Raw genomic sequence first — 22131 nt, forward strand, 5'->3', positions numbered from 1 at the left:
CCCACTAATCTACCGACGGAAATGCACGAGGCGGCTAAAAACAGACCTCCATCCTATGCTAGCTTGCTACRGATAGCCCGGCTAGCTGTCTGAATCACCGTGACCCCAACCAACCTCTACTCACTGGACCCTTACGATCACTCGACTAAACATGCCTCTCCTTAATGTCAATATGCCTTGTCCATTGCTGTTCTGGTTAGTGTTTATTGGCTTATTTCACTGTAGAGCCTCTAGCCCTGCTCACTATACCTTATCCAACCTTTCAGTTCCACAACCCACATATGCGATGACATCACCTGGTTTCAATGATGTTTCTAGAGACAATATCTCTCTCATCACCACTCAATACCTAGGTTTACCTCCACTGTATTCACATCCTACCATACCTTTGTCTGTACATTATTCCTTGAAGCTATTTTATCGCCCCCAGAAACTCCTTTTACTTTGTGTTCTAGACGTTTAGACGACCAATTCTCATAGCTTTTAGCCGTACCCTATCCTACTCTCCTCTGTTCTCTGGTGATGTAGAGGTGACTCCAGGCCCTGCAGTGCCTAGCTCCACTCCTATTCCCCAGGCGCTCTCTTTTGATGCTTCTGTAACCGTAATAGCCTTGGTTTCATGCATGTTAACATTAGAAGCCTCCTCCCTAAGTTTGTTTTATTCACTGCTTTAGCACACTCTGCAACCCGGATGTTTTAGCCGTGTCTGAATCCTGGCTTAGGAAGACCCCAAAAATTCTGACATTTTCATCCCTAACTACAACATTTTCAGACAAGATAGAAAGGCAAAAGGGGGCGGTGTTGCAATCTCACTGCAAAGATAGCCTGCAGAGTTCTGTCCTACTATCCAGGTCTGTTCCCAAACATTTGAACTTCTACTTTTAAAAATCCACCTCTCTAAAACAAGTTCTCACCGTCGCCTGCTATAGACCACCCTCTGCACCCAGCTGTGCTCTGGACACCATTGTGAACTGATTGCCCCCCATCTATCTTCAGAGCTCGTGCTGCTAGGCGACTAAACTGGAACATGCTTAACACCCCAGCCATCCTACTATCTAAGCTTGATGCCTCAATCTTACCACAAATTATCAATGAACCTACAGGTACACCCAAAGCCGTAAACACGGGCACCCTCATAGATACGTGGGCACGGGCACCCTCATAGAAATTGTTGCACCCTATTACTAGCCTGTTCAACCTCTCTTTCGTGTCGTCTGAGATTCCCAAAGATTGGAAAGCAGCTGCGGTCATCCCCTCTTCAAAGGGGGGGACACTCTTGACCCAAACTGCTACGACCTATATCTTCGTACCTGCTTTCTACGGTCTTCGAAAGCCAGTCAACAAACAGATTCGACCATTTCGATCACTATATCTTTCGATCCGCTGCAATTGGTTATCCGAGTCAGCCTTGGTCATGCGTGCACCGTCCAGTCTGTGCCAGTATGCATCTAGAGTCTAGGCTAGTACATACGAACCGCCATCGATAAGAAACAATACTGTGCAGGCCGTATTCATTGACCTGGCCAAGCTTTCGACTCTGTCAATCACCACATCTCATCGGCAGACTCGACAGCCTTGGTTCTCAAATGATTGCCCTGCCTGGTTCACCAACTACTTCTCTGATAGAGTTCAGTGTGTCAAATCGGAGGGTCTGTTGTCCGGGCCTCTGGCAGTCTCTATGGGGGTGCACAGGGTTCAATTCTTGGCCGCGACTCTTCTCTGTATACATCAATGATGTTCGCTCTTGCTGCTGGTGAGTCTCTGATCCACCTCTACGCAGACGAACACATTCTGTATCTTCTGGCCCTTCTTTGGACACTGTGTTAACAACCCTCCAGGCGAGCTTCATGCAATACAACTCTCCTTCCGTGGCCTCAATTGCTCTTAAATACAAGTAAAACTAAATGCATGCTCTTCAGCGATCGCTGCCTGCACCTGCCAGCCTATCCAACATCACTACTCTGGACGGCTCTTGACTTAGAATACTGTGGACAACTACAAACAATCCTAGGTGTTCTGGTTAGACTGTAAACTCTCCTTCCAGACTCACTCAAACATCTCCAATCAAGTTAATCTAGAATTGGCTTCCTATTCGCAACAACATCTCACTCATGCTGCCAACATACCCTTGTAAAACTGACCATCCTTCCAATCCGTCGACTTCGGTGATGTATTTACAAAATAGCCTCCAATACCCTACTCAATAAATTGGATGCAGTCTATCAAGTGTCATCCGTTTTGTCACCAAGCCCATATACTACCCACCCCTGCGACCTGTACACTCTCGTTGGCTGGCCTCACTTCATACTCGTCGCCAAACCACTGGCTCCAGGTCATCTACAAGACCCTGCTAGTAAAGTCCCCCTCATCTCAGCTCGCTGGTCACCATAGCAGCACCCACCTGTAGCACGCGCTCCAGCAGGTATATCTCTCTGGTCCCCCAAAAACAATTTTCCTTTGGCCGTCTCTTCCAGTTCTCTGCTGCCAATGACTGGAACGAACTACAAAATCTCTGAACTGGAAACACTTATCTCCCTCACTGGCTTTAAGCACCAGCTGTCAGAGGCAGCTCATAGATTACTGCACCTGTACATAGCCCATCTATAATTTTGCCCAAATAACTACCTCTTTCCTACTGTATTTATTTATTTATTTATATTGCTCCTTTGCACCCCATTATTTCTATCTCTACTTTGCATATTCTTCCACTGCAATCTACCATTCCAGTGTTTTACTTGCTATATTGTATTTCTATCTGCCACATGGCCTTTTTTTTGCTTTACCTCCCTTATCTCACCTCACTTGCTGTTTAAGGGCTATTTGACCAAGAGGAGAGTGATAGAGTGCTGCATCAGATGACCTGGTCTCCACAATCACACGACTCAACCCAATTGAGTTGGTTTGGGATGAGTTGGACGCTGAGTGAAGGAAAAGTAACCAACAAGTGCTCAGCAATATGGGAATCCTTCAAGACTGTTGGAAAAGCATTCCAGGAGAAGCTGGTTGTGAGAAAGCCAAGAGTGTCCAAAGCTGTCATAAAGGCAATGGGTGGCTACTTTGAAGAATCTCAAATACAACACTTTATTGGTTACTAGATGATTCCATATAGTTTTGATGTCGTCGCTATTATTCTACATGTAGAAAATAGTAACAATAAAGAAAAACCCTTGAATGGTAGGTGTGTCCAAACTTTTGACTGGTACTGAATATGTGTTGTCTATTTTTAGTTGAAATCTGGGTTGAATTGAAAGAATAGCTGTTGATGACATCGAAAATGCTATATAGGCCTAAATAGTATCATTGATGATATACTGTATGACTTATAAGTATGGTTACATTTAATTTACTCTGTTAAACATACTGTTTGGAATGACTTTGATAGCAACAGTGAATCTATTTAGTTATTAACACTTATCTCCTCACTAGCTTTAAGCACCAGCTGTCAGAGCAGCTCACAGATTACTGCACCTGTACATAGCCCATCTATAAAGCCAAACAACTACCTCTCCCCCTACTGTATTTATTTATGTATTTATTTTTCTCCTTTGCACCATTATTTATATCTCTACTTTGCACATTCTTCCACTGCAAATCTACCATTCCAGTGTTGTACTTGCTATATTGTATTTACTTCGCCACCATGGCCTTTTTTGTTCTTTTTTTTATGCCTTTACCTCCCTTATCTCACCTCATTTGCTCACATTGTATATAGATTTATTTTTCTACTGTATTATTGACTGTATGTTTGTTTTACTCCATGTGTACTCTTGTGTTGTTGTATGTGTCCAACTGCTTTGCTTTATCTTGGCCAGGTCGCAGTTGTAAATGAGAACGTGTTCTCAACTTGCCTACCTGGTTAAATAAAGGTGAAATAAAATAAAAGTACCAACGCATATTTCCAACTACCGAAATTACCGAAATATGGTTCTTCCCACTACCTTTTGATGTTCCTCGACTCTCTATCTTTAACAAATGCTTTTCAAGAGTCTCTCAGTAGAGTTAATTCTTGTGGGCAGGGGCCAGCATTTTCACTTTCGGAAAGTAGCATGCAAAATTCAACTGCCTGCTACTCATCCCCAAATATAAGTATTGCATATTATTAGTAGATTTGGATAGAAAACTCTGAAGTTTCTAAACTGTTTGAATAATATCTGTGAGAATAACAGAACTTATGTAGCAGGCAAAACCTGAGGACAAACCATTCAGAATTTGTATTTTTTTGATGTCACTGTCTTTTCAATGAGGTTTTTTTAGAGACACCAGATTTTGAATTGACTTGCTTGCAGTTCTACCGCTTCCACTGGAGGTCACCAGTCCTTGGAAATTGGTTGAGGTTATTCCTTTGTGTACTGAAGAAGTAGGGCTATCGTAAATGAGGGTCACATGAAGTACATTTTTTAGAGAGCCACGTTCCGAAAAAAGTTGCGTCAGTTTGTTTTCTTTTGTATTGGACACAGATCAATCCCGTTCAAATTGATCGATTATTAACGTTTAAAAATACCTAACGTTGTATTACAAAAGTAGTTTGAAATGTTTGGTAAAGTTTACTGTAACTTTTGATATTTTTGTAGAGAAGTGGCGATAGTTGGAAGCTGTGTTTTTCTGGATGAAACTGTCCAAATAAATTGACATTTTGGATATATTCGACGGAATTAATCGAACAAAAGGACCATTTGTGATGTTTATGGGACACATTGGAGTGCCAACAAAAGAATTTCGTCAAGGTAGGCATCGATTTTATATTTTATTTCTGCGTTTTGTGTCGTGCTTGCAGTGTTGAAATATGCTACTCTCTCTTTGTTGACATTGTGCTGTCTTCAGATAATAGCATCTTATGCTTTCGCCGAAAAGCCTTTTTGAAATCTGACATGTTMGCTGGATTCACAACGAGTGTAGCTTTAATTTGGTATCTTACATGTGTGATTTAATGAAAGTTTGATTTTTATATCATGTTATTTGAATATGCCYCGCTGTATTTTCCCTGGCTATTGGCCGGTGGGACGTTTGCGTCCCACCTGCACCAGAGAGGTTAAGCGAGGAAAGGGGGTAAGGTATTTATGGGGAGTCATAAACCTTACCCACAGGCCAACGTCATGACAACACCTAGGTCGGCTATTAGACAATTATTCAGTAAAGGTTGAATAGTCTATTGTTCAGCTAACAGCCCATCCTGCTACGCTTGTGAAAAACTAATAATAATACCTTTTCCCCTTTCCACATGTTAAAGATTCCAATAGATAAAGTGTTTTAACCACAATCGCCCCCAACCCCAATTAATACATTTGGGCACAGTTGATAGCGTGCTGGACTTCGGGCTAGAATGTTGAGTGTTCGAAACCTGCTGCCTCCTTGTTTCATTACATTATTATGCCGGTCTCAGGGCAAATAGCCTGGATTGTTACTCCCATCTCATTCCTTGCCTTCTTCCACGAGTCAGTCTCCGCCTGAGTTGCTCGCCTGTGGGCGTGCTGGCAGGATGTACTGTTTTTTTCTGTATCTATAAATGACAAATCAGCCTTTACTTAAATCATGTTTCTAGTCTATTGAATATTTACAATGTGTAGTCATTGATGTCCCAGGAGCAGGAGTGGTAAACACTGTTGAAGTGTATAATTGTAATACATACATGCAGACACAGCATCATTCAAAGAATGGGGTTTGATACACTTGGTATTGAATATGACTGAAAAAAACTTGCTAAATAGCGATCTTCTTTATGACAAGAAACATGCACAATTGTTTGTCTCTACATTAACTAACATATTCCTCTCAATTGTAATTTTTTTGCTTGACTCGTTATGACTATATAACTACTTACATTTGCTCCACCATAATGTTTTGTCAGCCATTTTTTCTGAAGAAAGTCATCATGGACGTGTGGCTGGCGTCAAATTCGTCATTGGAACGCTGGGTACCTCTAAGTCCCGCGGTGTAAGCTCGCAACTTTTAATGGAGGAACCACTGTACATAGACTTGAAATCACTGGCCACTTTAATAATGGAACACTAGTCACTTACATTGTTTTTTAACATATTTTGCATTACTCATCTCATATGTATATACCGTATTCTATTCTATTGTACTGTATTTTAGTCTATGCCGATCTGACATTGCTCACCCAAATATTTCTATATTCTTAATTCCATTCCTTTACTTTAGATTTGTGTGTATTGTGTGTAGTGTGTGTATTGTTGTGAAATTGTTAGATATTACTGCACTGTTGGAGCTAGAAACACAAGCATTTTGCTACACCAGCAATAACATCTGCTAAACACATGTGACCAATAACATTTGATTTGATTACATTCAATACAACTCTGTAATCATTCATTGATTTCTCAACAGGCGCTCAATGTATGCATTAGACACAACACTAACACATTTATCAATTCATCATCCACAGTATGAGAGTTATTGCTCAGAGATCCACTCATTGCCGTTTGCTAGTGATTCCCCTGTCCCAGCTGAGAGGTTTCTGTTGGACTTGTTGGACACAGCCAATGTTGGTGGATGAGTTTGTATTACCTCAATTAAACCGTGCTTTAAGTGTCTGACAACAGCTAATATTCCTCTTCCACGAGCACAGTGAATCGATGTTCTGGCATTCGTCACCCCGCTGAAAAAGCAATCATGTAGTTGCCTTGCTCCAGTTAAGAAATGGAGAGACGCTGCCTCTGCTTGCTCATTGGAATGCACCACCGACACCCACCCCACCCCTACGCCTTCCCTCATCCCCCTCCTCACCCCCCCCAGCACAACAACCCCTCTCCTGCTTCCTCCGTTCACCTATCTCTAGGCTCTTTAATGACAATAACAAACTGTTTTTTAAAGGTCCAATTCAGCTGTTTTATCTAAATATCAAATAATTTCTGGGTAATAATTAAGTACCTTGCTTTTCGATTAAAATTGTCAAATGATCAATGGTCAAAAACATCTTCTTAGCAAAGAGCAATTTCTCAAACAAGAATTTTGCTCTGACTTTTTGTACATGGTCATAGTGGTAACTCCAAGTCACCCCACTTTTACCAGATAATCATAGTTCACCATTCCCGTGCTTCTCACTGAACCACGCTCCTGCTGTCAGAGCGAGATCGCGGTCAGAAGAGAAAGGACTCAGTGGATTGTTCCTCAAGTTTCTGTGTATGACTTCTGTTAGTGTGTGTATCTAATTGTAAGTAAGGGAGAGTTATTGTAGGTAAGAAGAGATCCTAATTTCATGGAGACTGTGAAGGGAGAAACCACATGGAAAAAGTTAGCTCCCAAAAACGTTTCACAAAGTAAATGCATTTGTTGTGTTAGAGGTTTCATGATGCTTGTATCTAAACCAAAGTAGATCATTTTAAGATTGTACAATACATCAGTTTGTGTCTTRATAAGCTTCAGTATGATGTCCGAAACCTAGCATGAAAGTTTTTCCAAGTAGTTGTGTGGGCTATTATAGTAAAAATGGTGGCCTTGGGGTAAGTTGAGCCAATGGTTGAGCCAATGGCAAGTTGAGTTTTCTTCCCAAGCCTAATGCAAGGCATTACCGCTAGGATATGAGGTAACAACAGTGCCTGGCCTATGCTAAAAAGTGTTTAAAAAAAGTACAAAGTGTTGTTAGGTGTTAAGCCTGTGTTAAAATATGCTTAAAATTATTAAAAGACAAAACATTGATTGTGGTTGTGTTGAATTGTGTTTGGGAAATAGACATGATTGACATGGTTTTAAAAAGGTAGAGGCAATATTTCATTCAGTACAGAAATGTATAACTTTGTCCTGCAACTTAACTTACCCGGGGTAAGTTCTGCCAAGAGACCACTTTTTTTGGGACAAGCTATGTTTTCAAACTGTAATGTTTACATGAATTCTGATTATGTCCAGGCTTACACAACATCCTGAAATATATGTAGATATCTTTGTTAGAAAGAATACTACAGTATATTTCCCTTGATGAAGTGATGCTGAATGTAAAAAATGTCTCAACTTACCTCACTCTCCCCTGCTGTCCTACATGTCAATTACTTCAGTTGGGTGATGTTAAGGAAGTCAAGTTACTATTTAACATGTTTATGAATTATTTCTTTCCATGTGTCTCATGCTACTGCTAGCCAGTTATGCCAGAATGTTAGATTGTAAGGAAGGTGGTGAAGCTCTCATGTATCGTTTCAAGGGAAATATATTCATTTTGTATTCCCTGTTTATGCAAATACTGTAGCTGTGTTTATGGACATTCAGCACCTTTATGTAGCCTCATGCTACCATGTACTGTATTTGTGATATGTAGCATATAACTTAGCCTGTGCCTCATGGCATAGTTACAATTCCATGTCATGGTATTGTGCACATGCGCACATCTTGGTTACATTGCAGTCACATTTCAATCACTTAATATGTCATTCCATTGATGTATATTTAGCATATGCCTACCAGTAAATGGGCCTTTGTCCAGTAAGTCTATTTCTATAGGCTGCGTGTTTGTTTTTTCCCCTTACATTATATCTAGGCATAAGCAGTACAGATAGTTTATACAGTATATGTCATTATCTGTATTCTAGATAATAGCATATTTACTAGGCTTAGGTGGTTTACCATATATACCATATTTGGAAATAGCCAAGGGATGGTTTTTCAATACCCTCAATAACATTGAAACTACTTCTTTTAAGTTTTTCAATACATTTCAATATTTTTTGCTATTATTTCAGTAAATACCTGCAGTCAACTTGTGCAATGCTTTAGGAGATAAGCGTTCTTCATTTCACCTGTCACATTATTTTAGATTACGAAGCTGAGGCAGTTCACCAGAACAGTTGAGGCAGTCACGTGTTTGTMTGTAAATAGCGCAACGGGAGAATGAGGGAGCAGGTGACTCCAGCTGTGTATTCACAGGGGTTGCGTTTGATATTGAATGTCAACAGTGTTTTTTGCTTCAATAGAGTGATCAGGGACGTGCAACTATAGTTCTCCTTCACTGAAAATACACTAGTGCAACATATTAGTAGGAAAATAGCTTAATTTTCATCAGATGAGTACAGAAGTGCAACGTTATTTGGCTGACAGCCACAAGTAAATGAGCTTACAATGAAAAAGCTTATTTCTAATGTTTAGGCCTATCATATAAATAATGTAGCCACCTACATTTCCTAATGTGTTTCTTAAAGTTAATATGGCGTTTTWCCTAAAAACAATAGGCTGGCTTCACTGAGAAAAGTACCTGAGAAAAGTAGCTACATATCAGTCAGAGCGTTGTCTGCTGACAGAATGCGCCTTCAGGAATGTAGAAGTGCAACTGAAACACAAAATGAGTCGGATGCTGAGCAGGAATTACAATAAGAAACATTTTAGATCTGCGTTTAAAAAATGCAGCAAGATATATATTCCTGCGTAAAAAAATATACTTATACTTTGACACGACCCCTAAGGTTAAATTGATATCTAAGTAATAGGCTGAATTAATAAGGCGATGGGGAATCATATTGTGTTAGCTTCCTGCCGTGTTTGAGAATTCAAAGCCCTTTTGGATGAGTTAATTGTACAGCTGTCACTGTTATCTTGATTTCCTTGCGTTTTTTTCTCCTCTCCGTTCTCGGCACTCTGCTCCGCCCCCCTCTTCTCTGGGCAGAGCAGGCAGGCCCGTTACTCTAGGAACCCCAGACTCCACACAGAAACAGCTGTAGACATGCTGCTGGAGTACTGTTCTTCCTTCAGACAAACATGAGCCAAAACTTTGTTCATTTGCACAATGTCTCTCGATCACATTCGCTTGTAAATGTCCAATCTCACCAAACAATGACATTTTGTAGCTTCTACCTATATATGTATAACTTTATGAGCTGGATTGCCTGTCTATGCACTTAGTTTATTTTTGTTTGCACTCGTTAGCATATTTAGCTGGCAGCCTCAATGGAAATTCGCTATTACGTGCTCATTTTGTTAGTATTTTGGCAAAAGACTCCCAATGGGTCGGACCCCTAGATGGGGTAATTATTTGTCTGTGTGTGACCRGCCTGTTAGCTTGCACGATTCTTGCCATTCTCCTTCGATCTCTCTCATCAACATGCTCTTTTTGGGCATAGGACTGCGGCTGACAGGATGTTTTTTGTTTGTCACACCATTTTTGGTAAACCCTAGACACTGTTGTGTGTGAAAAGCCCAGGAGGAAGGCCATTTCTGAGATACTGGATCTGGCAAGCCTGGTACCGACAATCATATCATGCTCAAAGTTGCTTAGGTCACTCGCTTTGCCCATTCTAATGTTCAATCGAACAGTAACTGAACACCTCGATTCCTGTCTGCCTGCTTTATAAAGCAAGCGATAACAGCCTCAAGTCTTCTTGGGTATGACGCTACAAAAGCTTGGCACACCTGTATTTGTGGAGTTTCTTCCAATAATCTCTGCAGATCCTCTCAAGCTCTGTCAGGTTGGATGGGGAGCATTGCTGCACAGCTATTTTCAGGTCACTCCAGAGATGTTCAATCCGGTTCAAATCCGGCCTCTGGCTGGGCACTCAAGGACATTCAGACGTGTCCCGAAGACACTCCTGTGTTGTCTTGGGTGTGTGCTTTGGGTTGTTGTCTTGTTGGAAGATGAACCTTCGCCACAGTCTGAGGTCCTAAGCGCTCTGGAGCAGGATCTCTCTCTATAGTTTGCTCCATGCACCTGTCCCTCGGTCCTGACTAGTCTCCCAGTCCCTGCCGCTGAAGTCATCCCCACAGCATGATGCTGCCACCACCATGCTTCACCGTAGGGATGGTGTCAGCTCTGCTCCAGACATGACGCTTAACATTCAGGCCAAATAGTTCAATCTTGGTTTCATCAGACCGGAGAATCTTGTTTCTCATGGTCTGAGAGTCCTTTAGAGGCCTTATGGCAAACTCCAGTGGGCTTTCATGTGCCTGTTACTGAGGAGTGGCTTCCGTCTGACCCKTCTACCATAAAGGCCTAYTTGGTGGAYTGCTGTAGAGATGGTTTTCCTTCTGGAAGGTTCTCCCATTTCCACAGAGGAACTGTGAAGCTCTAACAGAGTGGCCATCGGGTTCTTTGTCACCTCCCTGACCAAGGCCCTTCTCCCCCGATTGCTCAGCGGCCAGCTCTAGGAAGAGTCTTAATGGTTCCAAKCTTTAAGATTGATGGAGGCCTKTTTGTTCATGGGGACCTTTAATGCTGCACACATATTTGGTACCCTTCCCCAGATCTGTGCATTCGACACAATCCTGTCTCGGATCTCTACAGACAATTCCTTGGACCTCATTGCTTAATTTTTGCTCTGATATCCACTATCAACAGAGGGACCTTATATAGACAGGTGTGTGACTTTCCAAATCATGTCCAATCAATTGAATTTACCACAAGTGTTCTCCAATCAAGTTGTAGAAACATCTCAAGGATGATCAATGAAAACAGGATGCAACCTGAGCTCAATTTAGAGTCTCATAGCAAAGTGTCTGAATGCTTATGTAAATAAGGTATTTTATTTTRGCTTTGTCATTATGGATAGATGAGGATTCTTTAAAAATCCATTTTAGAATAAAGCTGTAATTTAACAAAATGTGGAAAAAGTCTAGTGGTCTGAATACTTTCTGAATATACTGTATATATAAAACACAAGAAAATCTAGTTTTTGTCTGCACTGGGCCTTTAAAACTTCATGGTAGTGAGGCAGTGAGACAGAAGCAGTGTTTTGAGGGCCCATCAGATCAATCAAAGCACACCCACCTCTCTGTCCAGCAGCGTGGGGGAGATGACAGTGACAATGTTGCCGCTCTCTGGGTTGATGTAGAACATGTTGGGTGAGGGTTTGTCGGGCGACTGCCTCACAATGTTGTAGCGCAGCACCGCGTTCTGCAACCTGGGGTCATCAGCATCCTCCGCTGTCATCGTCATCACCACGGTTCCTATAGAAACAGATAGTTTACTGTTAGAAGGTTGCAGCACTATCTCAGTTCCTATTTTTGTATATGATTTTATTTGATCTTTTATAAACAATACAAAACATATACATACAAATGACTACATCATACAAACATCACTACATCACACCTGCCCAGATCCACTAGCCCCCACCCCTAAGGGCACCCTTATCACTTTCTGCCACATGGCCTCAAACTGCACAATTTTGGTACATTCTTTGATAATAAAGCATTTGACCTTTCCATTGCATGAACGACCGAGAATTGGCTGATTTCCAGTTTTTGAGTATACATTTTTTAAATATAATTGATGAGAATTGTCCAACCCATCTGGTATCTCACTGCACCCTCATATGGCATGTGTTGAAATATACAGACAGACGAATTAAAAGTACATTTAAATTGCAATATCTCTGACATCCATCTTTCCAACTCCGCCCATAACATTCCCAGAAGGCATGAGTTATTGAGTCATTAGTAGTTTTACACTTCAGACATGACTCTGCCGTTGTGCTGTCAAAGTTCTTTACGTCACCAAATCACAATTATGATGAAAATATGAGCCTGTTCAAACCTGCACTGAGACAAAGGCCAAAAATGGTGCCAGACATCAGTCAGAATACTCTGGGTGACTCTCTCTGAACACACATCCTTTTTACTAATGCATTCTCTTCCAAACATTGGTCATAACGATATACCACATGTTATTTAGTAATGGAACAAAGATATGGTGCCCTTCCTGCATCGGAGCTGAAATCCCAGTCAAACCTTGACATCCCCTCAACCCCCCATCCTCTTGTCACACCTCAGTGATGAACCTCACACCTCCACTCTACAGGCAAGAAAATACGTTAACTGCTGTGAAGCCAATCTCTCTCCCACCTCATATTCTTTCAGAACATACATCTCTTCTGAGAACAGCAAGGCATCTCTGTGGAGACTGAAAATTGAGTTTGGAACATTGTGATTCACTCATAGAATGCAGAGTGCAAATTACGAGTGGGCCAGGGGGGACTAAACCGTCCGGAACAAGATATACAGTGGGGAGAACAAGTATTTCATACACTGCCGATTTTGCAGGTTTTCRTACTTACAAAGCATGTAGAGGTCTGTAATTTTTTATCATAAGTACACTTCAACTGTGAGAGACGGAATCTAAAACAAAAATCCAGAAAATCACATTGTATGATTTTTAAGTAATTCATTTGCATTTTATTGCATGACATAAGTATTTGATCACCTACCGACCAGTAAGAATTCCGGCTCTCACAGACCTGTTAGTTTTTCTTTAAGAAGCCCTCCTGTTCTCCACTCATTACCTGTATTAACTGCACCTGTTTGAACTCGTTACCTGTATAAAAGACACCTGTCCACACACTCAATCAAACAGACTCCAACCTCTCCACAATGGCCATATTGTATTTTTTGGAAGAAATCAAAAGGTGTCTGAATACTTTTACAACGCAATATAAAGTGGGTAAAACAGTATGTAAACATTATTAATGTGACCAGGGTTAAATTCATATATGTACATAGGGCAGCAGTCTCTAAGGTGCAGGGTAGGGTACCAGGTGGTAGCTGGCTAGTGACACTGTTTTTTTAAAGCTTTGTTGTGTGTGTGGTTGTGTGTGTGTGTGTCTGTCTACTGAGAACTCTAATTAGCCTGTAGAAGGATTGCTGCTTTACTGACCACTAACACCTCAGCAAAGCCTCATAAAAAATTGAGGTGAACAGTCGAGGATGTCGGCTAAAACTAAAAAGCCTTGCCAAAGAGACTTAAACAAGGCCTGTGTTTCTGTATGGGTACTATCAGAGTGTGAATTATACCGTGACATTAGGTCMACAATCTTGTAGCCTGAATTGATTGATAACTTTTTTGTTGAAAGGAATGTCGGGACACCTGAAAAGGGGCTGAAATATGGGACTGTCCCAGGATGACAAGTGCAGCATGGGAAAAAAAAAGTTTAAACCATGACACAGAGATGGGGGTGTTCGTTTCCTTTAGAATATGCTTTTATTTTAATACTACCACTGTAGCAGTAAGTCTACTATTTCCATTTTAAACAAATACGAGAATGGTTAAATCTGCATTATTTAGAGACACCTCTACTGTTCTGTTGTCTGCAAACTTGATGATTGAGTTGGAGGCATGCATGGCCACGCAGTCATGGGTGAACAGGGAGTACAAGAGGGGGCTGAGCACACCCCCTTATGGGGCCCCAGTTCTGAGGATCAGAGAAGTGGAGAGGTTTTTTCCTACCTTCACCACCTGGGGCGGCCCGTCAGGAAGTCCAGGATCCAATTGCACAGGGCGAGGTTGAAACCCAGGGCCTCAAGCTTAATGATGAGCTTGGAGGGTACTATGGTGTTAAATGCTGAGCTGTAGTCAATGAACAGCATTCTTACATAGGTATCCCTCTTGTCCAGATGAGATAGGGCAGTGTGCAGTGTGATGGCGATMGCATCGTCTGTGGACCTATTGGGGCGGTATGCAAATTGCAGTAGGTCTAGGGTGACAGGTAAGGTCGATGTGATATGATCCATAACTAGTCTCTCAAAGCACTTCATGATGACAGAAGTGAGTGCTACAGGGCAGTAGTCATTTAGTTCAGTTACTTTTGCCTTCTTGGGTACAGGAACAATGGTGGCCATCTTGAAGCATGTGGGGACAGCAGACTGGGATAGGGAGATTGAATATGTCCGTAAACACACCAGCCAGCTGGTCTGCGCATGCTCTGAGGACACTGCTAGGGATGCCGTCTGAACCTTGTCTGATGTGCACCTTTCATCCAAGCTACTCAATACTGCCCCTGCAGCCATAAGAAGTTAACATACATAGCCTAAGAAACAAGGTTCATGAAATCAATAGCTTGCTAGTAACAGATAACGTTCAAATACTGACTATCACTGGAACTCACTTAAATAATACCTTTGATTATACAGTGGCAATARATGGTTTCAACATCTACAGAAGAGACAGGAATGCCAATGGGGGTGGTGTTGCTGTTTATATACGGAGTCATTTTCCTGTAAAGCTTAGAGAGGATCTCATGTCAAATATTGTTGATGTAATATGGCTACAGGTTCACCTTCCTCACCTAACYTTTATTATTGTGGTAAATTGCCATAGACCACCAAATGCTAATAGTTAGTATCTGTATAATATATATCGGCAGAAACTTCAATATGAAGTTTCCGTGGTTATGACTGTTCAACATTGGTCTGATCAATTAAAATCTTTGCTTCAAGATTGTTTTGATCACGTGCACTGGGATATGTTCCAGGTTGCCTCTGAGAATAACATTGACCTATACACTGACTCGGTGACTGAGTCTATTAGGAAGTGCATTAGCAATGTTTTTTCCACTGAGACGATTAGAACGTATCCAAACCAAAAAACGTGGATAGATGGAAGCATTCAGGCAATTCTTAAAGTGCGAACCACCGCATTTAACGACGGCAAGTTGACTGGGAACATGGAAGAGTACAAACAGTCCAGCTATGTCCTTCTGTGAGGAAATCAAACAGGCAAAACGTCTGTACAGAGACTAAGTGGAGTTGCAACAGTGCCACCCATGCAGGCCACCTCTGCTCACGAGGACTGTGAGCACTATTTCCCGCAAGGCTGCCGGCCCAGATGCCATGCCTAGCCGCGTCCTCAGAGTATGTGCAGACCAACTGACTGGAGTGTTTACGGACATATTCAATCTCCCCACTTGCTTCAAGATGTTCACCATTGTTCCTGCACCCAAGAAAGTGAAGGTAACGGAACTACATTGCTATCGCCCAGTAACACTAACTTCTGTCATGATGAAGTGCCTTGAGAGGCTAGTTAAAGATCAGATCATCCCACTTTACTGACACCCTATACCCACTGCAATTTGCATACCACCCCAACAGATCCATGGATGATGCAATCGCCATCGCACTGCACGCTGCCCTATCCCATCTGGACAAGGGGAATACCTATGTAAGAATGCTGTTCAGCATTCAACACCATAGTGCCCTCCAACATCATCTCCATGCTCGGGGTCCTGGGTCTGAACCCCGCCCTGTGCAGCTGGGTCCTGGACTTACTGGCAYGCAGTCCCCAGGTCGTGAAGGTAAGCTACAACACCTCCGCTACGCTGACCCTCAACACGGGGGCCCCACAAGGGTGCGTGCTCAGCCCTCTCCTATACTCCCTGTTCACCCATGACTGCGTGGCCACGCACGTCTCCAACTCAATCATCAAGTTTGCAGAAAAAACAACAGTGGTAGGCCTGATTACCAACAACAACGAGACAGCCTACAGGAAGGAGGAAATGGGCCTTGTGAATTGGTGCCAGAATAATAACCTCTCCCTCAACATCATAAAGACGAAGGAGCTAATCGTGGACTTCAGGAGACAGCAGAGGGAGCACGCCCCCATCCACATCGACGGAGCCGAGAGGGTGAAAAGCTTAAAGTTTCTCGGCATGCACTTCATATGTACATATTCTAGTCAAGGCTTATCCTATATAACTACTCCTGTCTACATATTTTCTACTCATACACTGCCCATAATTTCTCTACACACCATCGTATAAATATATACAGTTGAAGTCGGAGGTTTATATACACTTAGGTTGTAGTCATAAAAAWWAWTTTTTCAACCACCACAAATTTCTTGTTAACAAACTATAGCTTTGGCAGGTCGMTTTTTTTCAACAATTGTTTACAGACAGATTATTTCACTTATAATTCACTGTATCACAATTCCAGTGGTTCAGAAGTTTACATACACTGAGTTGACTGTGCCTTTAATTAAACAGCTTGGAAAATTCCATAAGATGATGTCATGGCTTTAGAAGCTTCTGATTTACATCATTTGAGTCAATTGGATTACCTGTCGCTGTATTTCAAGGCCTACCTTCAAACTCAGTGCCTCTTGCTTGACATCATGGGAAAATCAAAAGAAATCKGAAAAAAAATTGTAGAGCCTCAACAAGTCTGGTTCATCATTGGGAGCAATTTCCAAACGGGTGAAGGTACCACGTTCATCTGTACAAACAATAGTACGCAAGTATAAACACCATGGGACCACGCAGCCATCATACAGCTCAGGAAGGACTCAGTTACTCCAGCTCTGTCAGGAGGAATGGGCAAAAATTCACCCAACTTATTGTGGGAAGCTTGTGGAAGGCTACCCGAAACGTTTGACCCAAGTTTAAGTTGTTTAAGGCAATGCTACCAAATACTAATTTAGTGTATGTAAACCTCTGACCCACTGGGAATGTGATGAAAGAAATAACAGCTGAAAGAAATTATTCTCTRTACTATTATTCTGACATTTCACATTCTTAAAATAAAGTGGTGATCCTAACTGACCTAAGACAGGGAATTTTTACTAGGATTAAATGTCAGGAATTGTGAAAAACTGAGTTTAAATGTATTTGGCTAAGGTGTATGTAAACTTCCGACTTCAGCTGTATGTATATATTCGTTTTGTTTTATATTGTTTTGTATTGCTACACTGTTGGAGCAAGGAACATAAGCATTTCACTACACCTGCGATAACATCTACTAAATATGTATATGCAAACAATACAATTATATTGAKATTTGATGTGTGATATGCTTGATGTGTGAAATGCTCTCTGTTGGTATGTGATACCAACAGAGAGGTATATTTTCTAGGTGACCTTAATATTAACTGGCTTTCATCAAGCTGTCAACTCAAGAAAAAGCTTAAAACTGTAACCAGTGCCTGCAACCTGGTTCAGGTTATCAGGCAACCTACCAGGGTATTTACAAACAGCACAGGAATGAAATCCTCCACACGTATTGATCACATCTTTCCTAATGCTGCAGAAATCTSCTCTYAAGCAGTATCCACCTTCATCGGATGTAGTGATCATAATATAGTAGCCATATCTAGGAAAACTAAAGTTCCAAACGCTGTGCCTAATATAGTGTATCAGAGATAATACAAGAGGTTTTGTAGTGARTTTCTATGTTGAAGATGTAAAGAATATTTMCTGGTCTGTGGTGTGTAATGAGGAGCAACCAGATGCTGCACTTGACACATTTATGAAATTGCTTTTCCAGTTACTAATAAGCATGCACCCATTAAGAAAATGACTCTAAAAACTGTTAAACCCCCGTGGGTTGATGATGAATTGAAAAATTGTATGGTTGAGAGGGATGAGGCAAAAGAAATGGAAAATAAGTCTGGCTGCACAGCCGATTGGGATCATATTGTAAATGTAAAAATCATGTGACTAAACTAAACAAAAAGAAGAAGAAACTGTACTATGAAACAAAGATAAATGATATAAATGATTTTAGTAAAAAGCTTTGGAGCACCTGAAATGACATTTTTGGGCAAAAAGGCAAACTCAGCTCCACCATTCATTTAATCAAATGGCTCATTCATCACTGAGGATGATAGCAGACTACTGTATATTGCCACTACATATGTTACCTTCTCTTCAATCTAAGCCTACAGGAAAGTTTGTTCCCTCAGGCCAGGAGGGAAGCAAAAMAATTCCGCTAGTAAAGGTAAATCAACCTTTACTGGCTCAAACAGCCGACCAATAAATTGGCTGAACGAAACTGATAAGAAGATTGTGGGAGCTGTTTTGTTAGACAACAGTGCAGCTTTTGACATTATTGATTATAACCTGCTGCTGGAGAAACGTATGTGTTATAGATTTACATCCCATGCTATATCGTGGATCGAGAGTTAACTATCTAACAGAACACAGAGCGTGTTCTTTAATGAAAAGCCTATCCAACATATGTCTGTCTATGACCTGCCACTGGCAATGAACTGCCACTGGCACTGAGTAAGGCCTGTGTGTCTATGTATGCTGATGACGCAACACTATACACATCAGCTACCACAGCGAGTGAAATCCCTTCAACACTTAACTAATAGCTGCAGTCAGTTTTAGAATGGGTGCCAAGAAATAAGCTAGTCCTAAATATAAAAAAACCCTAAAAGCATTGCATTTGGAACAAATCATTCACTAAACCCTAAACCTCAACTAGATATTATAAAGAAATTGAGCAAGTTGACTAACTGTCATGGTCAAAACATACTTTAGGTAGACACAAACAGGCACAAACACGCACCAGAAACCAGCCAACACACGCACCAACCCGAACACACACAACACACACACACACAAACACAACACATACCACACACACACACACCACACACACACACACACACACACACCACACACACACAACACACACACACAACACCAATCTACACTACAACACACAATCACCACAATCTACATACACATACATTTATATTGCTGTATTATGGATTTTGTATTGCAGATATGTTGATTACGAGAGAGCGAGTAGTAATGTACTGTGTGATGTATGGTTTATTTTGTATTTGCCTTAATCTTGTTAATCTCAGAGCAGTAGCTACTGCCTTGGCAGCAGCTAATGGAGATCCCTAATAAGTACAAAAACAAATTACAATTTGCCTCATACTTCTAATCACTATTCTTGACTCTCGAAACAGAGATGTAAAATGTATAAAGCTGAAACCTTTGTTCCTGTGCTGTCACCCTTCTGCTTGTAGAGATAGAGATAAATAACTCAGAACGTGAATCTGGTTATTTAACTAGTCTACCAAGAGTAGGATATAACCCTTGGACATAATCTCAGGATGGGTGGGATCGGTGAGGTAAGAGAGTTCAATCCACGTCTCTACAATGGATTAATCATGGAGTAAGACTCTACTTTAACTTGCTCTCTCTGTAGACACAATGTGGTTCTCTCGTCTAATTATCTACAAAACCTGCTACCAGGAACCACCCACAACATGAAGTAATTAACAGCTCAGCCACAGTCTAATAACTGTTGGCGAAGCTTCTTGTGGACTCGTCTCCCAAACCCTCTCATATGTCACTGGTGGAGCTTCCCTGGTCGACATGCCAAAGGTCAAATTACTTTCCAGATGATACACAAATCTACTGACCCCCGTTGACTCTGACCTGTCTGCTCAGACAGGCTTGATAGGAATGACAGAGGCATCAAATGTACTGTACCTACTATCAATATGGGCAATGCAGGAGAATGAGCAGCCAAGTACTATCCAAGCACAACACTCCAACGCACCAACGCAATCGCACCACAGCTCACAAACATTCACACACAGCGCACACACACAACACACCCACACCACACACCAACACAAACACACAACCAACACAATACACACACACACACACACAACACAACACACAGCACACAACACCACACACAGAAGCCACACACCACACCTAAATAAAAATCAACACATCAAGCCTCAACAAACATTATGTGTAACTAGACTAGAGAAACAACACGAAACATAAGCCCAGAGAAAAGCCCACAGCACAGCCGGGACGGCACACCGCCACGCCCCCGAAGGGAGCCGAAGGAAGGTGGAACGAACGGCGGCAAGCGCACGGCGCGGGGCCGCGAGCCGGACGTGAGGCACCAAGCAGCGTAAAGAACGGCAGAAACCCAAAAAAACAGGACGGCCGCGGCCAAGTGGGAGGGCGACGGAGTACCAGCCTCAGACACGCGCAGAAACGGGAAAAACACGAAGCGAGTCAGTCACACGACAGAGAGCACACTCGAAACAAGGGACGGAAAACGGGAGCGAAGACACAGCTGCAGGAAAAAAAAAGGAGGCAAGCAAAAAAAGGGGACAAGAGGAGGACAAACCGAGAACGGGACAACGAAAGACACCAGGAGGAGGCCAGCAGCTCAGAAGTACAGGAACAGAGAGACGACGTGCAGCCGAGCCGGCAGCCGGAAAGGACACAAAGAGGACGGAAACACCAGGCAACAAGAAAACTGGGCCCACCACAAGGCTACGCCCCCGCCCATCTCGTCCCAACAGCCGCCCTTCCAGCCCCAAGCAAAAGAAGCAAGCCAGACCAAGGTCGGGAAGCCAACACCGTATGCCAAGAGACACGCAGGAAGAAGCCGGCAATGCCGGGGGAACCCAACAGGGACAGAGCGACTACACAAAAAACGCGAGGCAAAAAAACACAAACCCGCAGCAAGAGATAGCAGCACAAGCATCCCGGGCCGGGGGCAGTAAACAAACGGAAGGTCGCCGGGGCGGCGTGGTAAGGCGCCCCCAAACAAAGCAAGAAAAAGAGACAAACACGGGGCAAAAAGCAAAAGGCAGCACAGACGAAAGCCCACGGAAAGCCACCAATAAGACAAAACAAGAGACCGCAAGAATGCAGGTAAAGAAGGACACCAGCACAAAAGCAAATGGAAAAAAAATAAACGCAGAAGCAGGGCCGACCGGCCCCGGAACCCAGAAGAAGCACAGCACAGCACTAGAACGACAAAGCAAAGCCTAAACAACCAGAAGAGCAGCAAAGAACAGCAAAAAGAGGCCGCCACAGGGCAAGAACGTACAAGCGAGGAGTGAAGGGGGGCGCCATAAGGGGAAAGGAAGAATCAGCCCAACCACACAGACCGGCAAGGGAAGAGGCGAGCAAAGAAAAAAAGGGGATCGCAAGCCCAGGACCGGATCAGGAGCACAAAACGCAGACAAGAGCGAGCAGGCAGAAGCCGACACGCCCGCGCACGCCAAAGCCGAGACGACACCAGCAGCAAAGCCAACCCCAACCGGGGGCGAGCAGCCCAGCCTGGAGGCAGCACACCACCAGCAAACAGCAAGTCTGGCGGCAGACAACACTAAAACAGCGAAAAGAAACACGTAGGGTGAAAAAAACCAACGAAAAAAAAAGCGGGGAAAAAGCGACAGAAACGCACACGTGCACTAGCCAAAAAAACCAGAAGAAAAAAGACAAACGACAGAACAGAAAGGAACCCCACAAAGGCAGGCGCAAGGCAAGAAGGAACAAGAAAGAAGAGAAGAACAAAACGACAAAACACCAAACCAACGAGAAGGGAAAACAGCAAGGGGAAACCAGAGGGCATAACAGCACCCCACAAAAAAACGAAGGTGGAGGAAAAAAAGGGCCAACCAGGCCCCCCGGAACAGGATAAAAAAGCACGACACAGCAGACAATCACAAGCACGCGACGCGCAGGGGGGGTAAGGCAAACAGACTGACGGGCGCCTCAAGAGAAAGGCCCACGGACCCACGAAAAGGTCACAAGGCAGGGGCACAGACGCAGACACGAAAAGGACGCGGAGGCGAAACAAGGAAAAAAAGACGCGCCGGGAACACACAACAAAAGGGCAAAAAACGAAAAAAAAAGGCCAACCGAAAAA

The 22131-nt window shown here is 42.6% G+C and overlaps 1 protein-coding gene across 2 annotated transcripts in view; it reads right to left on the bottom strand.

Annotated features, from left to right (window-relative positions):
- LOC111953069 (cadherin-13-like) overlaps positions 1–22131 on the bottom strand; it is a 692508-nt gene that overhangs the window by 216498 nt on the left and 453879 nt on the right. For both annotated transcript variants that reach the window (XM_070435180.1, XM_023972160.2), the window contains one exon: positions 11699–11877. In XM_070435180.1, coding sequence (XP_070291281.1) covers positions 11699–11877 — 179 coding nt within the window. The remainder of the gene's footprint in view (positions 1–11698; positions 11878–22131) is intronic.

The sequence above is a fragment of the Salvelinus sp. IW2-2015 genome, linkage group LG26, assembly GCF_002910315.2.
Source record: "Salvelinus sp. IW2-2015 linkage group LG26, ASM291031v2, whole genome shotgun sequence".
NCBI classification, from domain to species: domain Eukaryota; kingdom Metazoa; phylum Chordata; class Actinopteri; order Salmoniformes; family Salmonidae; genus Salvelinus; species Salvelinus sp. IW2-2015.